Below are 8,996 nucleotides of genomic sequence, written 5' to 3'. Positions count from 1 at the left end.
GGCAGGAAATAATTGGTTGCACCTAATGAATGAACGCTGTCAAGCCGAGGCAAAGAAGAACCGTAAAAAGGAGCTGAGTAAGAAATCGAGGATTAGTTCACGGAGTGTTCGCGTAACTGCACGATCTTGCGAATCGTTTCTGGGGAAGGGGAGGGGGGCGGAGAAGAGACAGAATTGAATAGATAAAGAGGGCGAAGGAGAGAGAGAGACGAATGAGGAAAAGGCGGATACGCCAGGTATACCAAGGTCGTTAACTGGAAGAAAAATTAGCCGTTTGTCCAAGTTCCGTCGAAAGATGGGTCAATCAGATACGAAAACACTTGTCCGGCTAGGCATTGTTCCAAAGTAACAGGTCTCTGGACGATCGTAGACACAGGTATACTTTTGTCCTAATGACCGTTCGAGGAATTCAAAAGTTCACGGTTCCTCGAGTGTTCGACGGGGTGGTCACGATCGTTCACGAGCTCTCCTGCTGCCATTTTCCTCTTGAAAGCCCAGCGCGAGATCACGATTACGTGTTACGGTATTTCTGTGGCGCTAGCTCTCTTCGATATACCTTTAACTTTATCTTCTGCCTTCTCTCAGTGTCAAGTATTTCTTGCTCAACGTTGTCGAATAAATTATAATTTCTGAATCTTGGTACTACGAGCTTCCTCTAAAGCCACTTTTAAGTTTGACCAACTTATTTTACCTGAGTAACAGATACCCAAATGCCATTCCAACGTTTTTCATCTCGATCGTATACATGCATACATCCAATTTCATGCATTCTTTCTTATACCTCAGTTTTATCTTTATTCTAAAATAATATTTACATATCTCATGGACGGAGATTTACCTTATAAGTGAGTAAGAATCTGCTCTTTCAGTTGATATCATTACTGTTCTCGTTGTAGCAAAAAAAAAATTACCTGCAATTTTCTATTCTTTATATTGTTTGTTATAGAATTTTGTTAAACAAGGCGGACTTCAATCGATACCGGGGCGTGGTCATAATCTGTACAAGCATATGCCATTGACTTAGCACAGGGTGGTTTTAATTCAAACCAGTACTATACTGAATCGATAACGTCGCATGTGTCACGAGAATGGTAAGAGGGTCAAGTGACCCCCAAAACGTGAGCATACATTCTGTACCTCGCTGTGCATATATGTACATATGTACATATTCTATTGCAATGTATGCATTTGATCCTTTCACCGCCTGTTTAGACTGTTCCCACTTGCCAAGGTAAAACTGCTGTAACATCTTGATGATAAATTTGTCATTGATAGTGTATATAATGTTTGAACATGTTAAATTTATTTGCTACCTGACGTAAAAAAGCTATTATAGATCTGGCTTGTGAAAATTGAAGTCAATTTAGTATACGATCATTGTGTTACATATTTAAAGTAACTTTTTCTATTTTTGTTTTATGTATCTATGTATTTTCATTTGTTTCTGACCTCTGTACTTTGATTTTTATTGTTCATACAATTGCTTTTGTTGTCTAACGAAAAATTGTCGATATACAATATATGGTGTGATGAAATTAAGTTGGCGTTCGTATATATGATGGATTTGCTAAGAATTAACATCAGTTGAAAATCAACAGTAAGTTAAAGAAAAAAAACTATTTATTGGTAATTTTGATGTACGTATGTGTATATATTTGTGAGAACATGTGATAATATAATGAAGTAAATTTTTTAAAATATAATTTCTATCGGTAAAAGCAAGGAAGAAACCCTTGTAACGAAATGGATTCGTGTTGCCATCTACCGCACGAACTGTAAACTTCTACAATGTAATATAATTGTAACCGTGTGAGACATCGACGGAAAAAAGATAATCTTGAATAAATCAGTACCTTTCGGTACTGACCGGTACTATCATCGATTGCGTACGTCTGTCTTTGCTCATCTATGTACTGTATGTAATGTATGTTTAATTCTTTCTTATAACTGTTGTTGCTTGTTGTTATAACTATCAGTATCGTGTTGAGTTTATACAAGAAGCGAATTTTAGTGCATTTTATATCAGTGACAATCCTGCTATCGAGATCACATCGTTATCTGTATCCATTTACCCGTCGTTGCAACCACGTACCACGGTAATTTTTGTTATTTGCCGAGATTATTATTGGTTTCTCAAATAATCGGTATATATTTCACTTTTATATATGTGTGAAATATATAATGTTCAATATGTTCTCACTTTTATCTCACAGCTGATCGTTAATCACACATAATTGTGATTACTTGTACACGAGGATCCACAGTTATTTATTGGTTAAGTTTTAAGTGAGAATAGAAAATCTTCTGTTGTGTGTCGGCTGAAAATTTATACATTTATACTTTCACCAAGGCGATCAAGGTAACGGTAAACAGCAATATTGAGAAGAATTCTCTGTATATGCACTTTTTTTGTATGTGGTGTCATTTAATTAGTGTGATTTCAAGTTTCTGAATATTCTCACTTTTATATTTCTGAAATTTTCATTTTTATAGCTTTTTTTTTTGTGAAGAGTATTTCGACGTTACAATTTTCACGTATGCAATAATAATATTAGAAATGAAGAGAATATAGTGTTATTTCGAGTAAACATATTGGTTTTTAATTTGTTGAATCAGCTATGCCAATTGTTAGTGATGCAAGTATGTGAATCGACCTAATCAGCATATTTTCCGCATAAATACCTATTACGACAACTTTTCCATTGAAACATCTGTTGCGCGTATGCTACGTTAGTGGTTCATATTTTTTCAACGAAACGTGGTAAAGCAATAAGATATTGTTCAATTGACTATAATATAACATTGTATTCAACTAATTCGTGCATTATTTTCATTCTCATTTTGTTCAGTAAATAATCAATCGGTTAATAGTTTTTATCATATTTTCATAATTTTTACTTATGGTCTACAATTCTTTTTGATAGAAAGATGAAGTACTTCCTGTTATTTCTTCTAATAACTGTGACAGTTCACTGGTCAGTTGCACCACCCGTCAATCAAAAAAGCAAAGATTATGATAATAAAAATGAAGTTGAAGATATAGAACCAATGGTAAGTTTCTTACAATAAAGATAATTTTTTATTTTATAAACAATATTCATAGCAGAAGTCTTTTACATAGGTAGACATGGAATATCGTAGATACCTAATGGAAGTAGTTCAGGTGTTAGAGAGTGATCCCGATTTTCAAAAGAAGTTGGAGAAAGCAGATGAAGCAGATATACGTGTAATTTGAAAAAAATAATATTATATTGCTATTGAATTTAAAGAATACAATTCATGTTGCTATATATATTTGTAACTTATTTTTTTATTAGACAGGAAAGATAGCCGATCAATTACAATTTGTGAACCACAATATTAGATCAAGATTAGATGAAATAAAGAGAGACGAACTAGAAAGATTAAGACATCTTGCGACAAAAGAAAATGAATTAAAGAATGGTTTAGATATTGAACATTTAAAAATACCTGAACATTTAGATCATACTAATACACGTACATTTGAGATCCAGGATCTAAAGAAATTAATTGCTAAGGTAATGCAGCATTAGTATTGTATAAGTTTATCAGATATAAATACGTTAATTGTTTTTTTATACAGACGACTGAGGATTTAGCAAAAGCTGATAGGAGGAGACGTGAGGAATTTAAACAACATGAAATGGAGAAGAAATACGAAGAACAAGAAAAGTTAAAACGTAATTATTATAAATTAAATGTGTATTGATTATTTGTGATAATAATATATTCTTGTGTATTCTGTTTTATTACAGATATGAACGACGCAGAAAAAAAGAAGTATGAACAAGATCTACAAGCAATGAAGGAAAAGCAGAAAAAACACGAACCTGTAAGTTGTAAATATGAAAGATTTAATATTCTACTGATATACACGTATTTTTATTGTCTCTTCCATTTTGCACATTACAGGTACATCATCCAGGAAGTAAACAACAACTAGAGGAAGTATGGGAAAAACAAGATCATATGGAAAGCGAAGACTTTAATCCTAGAACATTTTTTTTCTTTCATGGTATTATATTTTTATTTTATATTTGTCTTTATAGTCTTATAAATTTTGTGTAATTTATAAAAATTAATACCCTAGATATTGATGGTAATGGAGTATGGGATCAAGATGAAGTTAAAGCTTTATTTTTGAAAGAATTGGATAAACTTTATGCTCAAGGAGCACCTCAAGAGGATTTATTAAAACGAGCTGAGGAGATGGAGAGAATGAGGGAACATGTATTCAATGAGGCTGATCTTAACAAAGATGGTCTTATTAGGTTTGTATATATATATACATATATTTTATGTTTTGAATAACATTAGTTACTTCATGTTATTGTTGTAGTTATGAAGAATTTTTGGAACAAACAAAGAAACCAAATTTTCAACAAGATGAAGGGTGGCAAGGATTAGATGAACAACAAATTTACACTCAAGAAGAATTTGAAGCTTTTGAAAGATACAAGCAAGAGGAAATACAAAAAATGATTGCCCAAGGAATGGTAAGTATAATATAGTAAAAATCATTGTTATGATTAGCTATCACGTTTTTTGCAATGATTATGCATATTATGTTGTTAGTGCTTATTTATCCTTTTTGATTAACTTGTTTCTTTCTAACGTATATCTTCCATTAATGCTATGAATGAATTAATGACCTTAGAAAGTTAAAAATAATATCAAAAGATATTAGGTTATATGGAAAATTTCTGCTTTAAACGAATGTCGTTAAAATTTTTATATATTTTTCTTTAAAATAAGAATTATATTATATATATATATGTACTTCATCTAATGTGATGCATTTATTGTATACGTATACATTATGTACATGTATGTAAGTTGCGGCAAAAGAAAAATCACTGGATAGCGAACTGGATCGATTCTTACTTAATTTCGGAACTTAGAGTAATATTGTTGAGGTTGCATTGGTGGTGCCGAAAGGCTTAAAAATTGTGGGAATGCCAAGGCTATTGTCTTTGGTATATAATGTTACTTAGTCATATGCGGATGTCAAAGTTGTGCTATTGAAGGTTAGGAGGTGCCATTGAAGCATGATTAAGGTACGGTTCATTAAAGTAATCTCGTTGACAAAAGTCAAAAGTCAATTGGAGGTTGTGGGAGCAGTCGCAATCGTGCTATTTGAATTTGTCACTTGGGAACTTTGAAGTGGCATCAAAGTTATTTCGTTATTGCTTCTACATTTTTATACATATATAGGGTGTTCGGCGAAATGGAGTGCACGATTTTTGAAGCATTACCGTTAACAAAAAGAATGTTGTAACAAACATTGATTTGTTTCGAATCGGTCACAATTTGCAATACTTAAAGTCGTTAAAAAATGCTTCTTTCTATAAAAAAAATTAAGACCAGCTTGATTTTCTTAAATGGCATAGTCTTCTTGATAAGACGAGTACAACGATCTATAGTATTATGACCTTTAGATGACCTTGAGTCAGAAATGTTAAATTCATTAATTCATAAGAATTTGGTTTAATAAGGCGCTAGATCAGATGTTTACAATCACGTTTGTGCTCTCAATAAACCTCGTTTTTTTTTTTATAGAAAGGAGCATTTTTTGGCGATTTTAGGTATTGCAATTTGTAGCTGATTAAAAGCAGATCAACTTGTGTTTGAAACATTTTTTTATTACATTATCGGGAATGCTTCAAAAATCGTGCATATCATTTCACTGAACACTCTATATATAATTTTTTAATACTCTTCTACATAACATAGTATTTGCAAAAATGTATCTAACGTAAGCAAAAAAGAAGGTTAATTATATATATTTTTGTTTGATCAGAATAATGAACTTGGAAGCCGCAGCAGTTTATACGTTGATACGTTGATGTGGCAAATTGTTTATTCTAAAGAAAGCATTATGTAAGCAATTAATTCGCTTTTATTTGTAGAAAAACATTTGTATAATGTGTATAATAGTATTTCCGCTTATTATTTTAACTAAATTTACGGATAGGAAGGAGTACATATATACATATACTGTAGTATATTACGTTACCAGTGATTAGGTTTTATTCACTCATTTAATCTGTCTGTTTTTTAAAAAGCATTGTTTGTAGTGTTTTTGTAATTGATAATAATTAGCTTGTGCACTTTTTGTTGCTGTTATTAGCGACCACCACACCCAGGTAGTATACCGGCACAGTCCGAGCCGGTAAGTATCCTTAGTTTATCAAAAAAGACGATATATAGTACATATATATATGTTTTATTTAAAGTAAATATAAAGTATGGTTTCAAAGTTTTTCTTTGACGCTTAATGATCTAACATAATAAAAAGAAACCTAAAAAAATATTATTTTAGCATGTCCAATTAGTAAAAATTAAAATTTTGTAAAAGTAATTTTATTGATATCTTTTAGTTTCCATCACAGTATGGGCAAGGACCAGTTGCTCCTGGATTAGATCCAAATCAAAATATGCTTCATCAACAATTCCAAGACCAAGGTCATCCACAATATCAACAGCAGCCACAGATTGTAGTTGCTCAGCAGCATGGTCAAATTCCTCAACAACAGCAACAACAGTTTCAAGGGCAGCTACCATTGAATCAGCAATATCAGGTACCTCAAAATCAAATCCCTGTTCAACAAGTACACCCTGGAGCCGTACCGGTTCAACAAGGGCAGCAAAATCAGCCTTTAGTTCAACAGCAACCTCAAGCTCCAAATTTTCAACAACAACATCAAGCTCCAAATTTTCAACAACAACATCAAGCTCCAAATTTTCAACAACAAGCTCCAGTTCCAAATTTTCAACAACAGCAACAAAACATAGTAAATCAAGTACCACAAAATATTCAGACGAACGCCGTGCCACAAAAACATAGTTCAAATCAAGCAGATTCACAACCCGCGCAAGCGCCCGCCCAACAGGAAGTTAATAGAAATAAAATTCCGGTTCATGAGAAAGTATAATTGCGCCCACAATTCAGCAAGACTATAAGATCTAATTTGACAAGAGTGCGCCTTCAATTTTTTAAAGAATTGAATTTTGTCATTTTAGAGTATTTTTTATATTTTTCGCTGTTATTTTACTCATTGATTGTAATATCTGTATGATCGTACACACATTACGTTCATCACGGAAGCCGGACAACTTATCATGAAATGTAAATAAAATTATTTCCAAGAAAAATAGAAGTATTAAAAAAACATTGTTTATTTGCTGCCTTAGTACTTTACGAAGTAATAATTTATTGTCTTTTTGGTGCAGAACCCTTCGTTTTTATCAAGAATATATAATCGTTGGAACATCGCGTGCATCGAAAGATAAAGAATATAGGAGGGGTTGCTGTGCGATTCAGTGAAAAAGATCATATTTAATTTCTCATATTTATTATTGCATACTGTTTATGTTAGTATATTACTTAGATATATGTGCCAAATAGCAACTTAAATATATGATTGCGTGATTCATCTGTTTGTTTCACCCGTCAAGCACGGATAGGTAGGTAGGTGGGTAGGTAGGTAGGTAATGTAACGCTTACTCCACTATATATAAGGTGTATTTATAATTATAGCATATGTTGGTAGAACGTCATCTTACATGCTAATCGGTAATAAATAAAAGAGGAATTCGTAATTGGTGACGGGTTTTGCTTGCATCCGTGACTAAAGAAAACTATTTCCAAAGCCTCGTATCCGAGGTGTTTGGAAGAAAACGGAAACAAACGTCGCTTCGCGATTCGTCACGGGTACACACACATATTTCGAGCGTTTTCTTAAAGACACGCGCGCAACTATTCGTATAGTGTGTCGGTTTAATCAATTCGACTATCTACTGAAAAAGAAATACTTTGTTTTAATGTAAATAGAAACAATAGTAACTACAAACTATCGCCATCTGCAAAGAAACTTGCGCTTGTCGTCGTTCTTGGACAGCGAGCGTCTTCTACTGTAAGCTGCGCGACGATTTCAAACGAATCGATTGAGATTAGAAACTGAAACGAAGACAGTTAGACAATTCGGTTCGCAGAATCAGGCGATCGAAGCTGAAAGGCGATAGAAACGTGTATGTAACAGCCGTTATAACGATTCGGAGACATTCTAAATTTTGAGGTAAGAGCTGGTCGGAAATTGCTATGATCAGCTTCGATCGCGAGACCGCATTACCTGATCCTTTTCGATTTCGCTCCTAATTATCGCGAGACACTGGTCACGTGAAGCCATACGCGCTCCACAACTTTATTTGCAATCGCTTTCAAAAATATTTATCGTACCAAAAGAACGCCTTTCTATCTGTTACTGCATCGACCAATGCCTCGTTAGCGCACTATGGCGGCAAATTCAAATGAAACAGAGGCTCGGATCTTAAATTACATAAAATACCTTTACGACCGGACAAATAAATATATTACAGGTTACGATAATAAAGATGAACTTTGTCGTATAATAATGTTGCATCCTTTCTATTTACAGTGAACGCGCGGTTGTGCATGTTTGTCGCGTAATATATACTGTGTGTTCTCCTTTAGTGTACTTGTTCCAAGAATATATTCCTTTGCTTTCAATTTTGTTTTGTCTGTCGCTATTTCTCTTTCGTTCGTACGTTTACATCTTTCTCATACTCCTTTCTCATACTTTCTTCGTCTTTCTTATACCTTCCTTTCTTACTTTTTTCTTTATCCTATCATTCAATAACTTAACTCTTTCCGTTTTCCCCCTGTCTACGTTTTCTTAGACGTGTACGTAGACGTGTACTTAGACGTGTACGTAGACGTGTACTTAGACGTGTACGTAGACGTGTATGAGCACATGTACGTGTTTTGTGTCATGTGTGTGTGCGTGTGTGTGTGTGTGTGTGTGTGTGTGTTTGTGTGTGTGCGCGTGTATGTATGTAAGTGGGTGAAGTGGTGGGGTGCCGTGGACGCGTTGTGTCGGATATTGGCTCACGGCCGGGGATGTATACGATTAAATAATCGGATTCCGAAAAATGTGCGGTTTCTATTGTTCGAC

At 33.7% G+C, this 8,996-nt stretch overlaps 1 protein-coding gene across 1 annotated transcript; it reads left to right on the top strand.

The window, feature by feature from the left end:
• The first annotated feature begins 1,930 nt into the window (after positions 1-1,930).
• On the top strand, positions 1,931-8,551 carry LOC122569401 (nucleobindin-2). Its single transcript, XM_043730389.1, has 12 exons — positions 1,931-2,096; positions 2,214-2,359; positions 2,925-3,051; positions 3,122-3,226; positions 3,318-3,539; positions 3,605-3,701; positions 3,777-3,853; positions 3,934-4,036; positions 4,112-4,292; positions 4,361-4,517; positions 6,152-6,193; positions 6,402-8,551. Exons 3-12 carry the CDS (start codon positions 2,929-2,931, stop codon positions 6,954-6,956), a joined length of 1,662 nt encoding a protein of 553 aa, XP_043586324.1. The 5' UTR covers positions 1,931-2,096; positions 2,214-2,359; positions 2,925-2,928; the 3' UTR covers positions 6,957-8,551.
• The last annotated feature ends 445 nt before the right edge of the window (positions 8,552-8,996 follow it).

Source organism: Bombus pyrosoma, linkage group LG7, assembly GCF_014825855.1.
Source record: "Bombus pyrosoma isolate SC7728 linkage group LG7, ASM1482585v1, whole genome shotgun sequence".
Lineage (NCBI taxonomy): Eukaryota > Metazoa > Arthropoda > Insecta > Hymenoptera > Apidae > Bombus > Bombus pyrosoma.
Note: the sequence above shows the minus strand (reverse complement) of the source record. Positions and strands in the feature narration are given on the sequence as shown.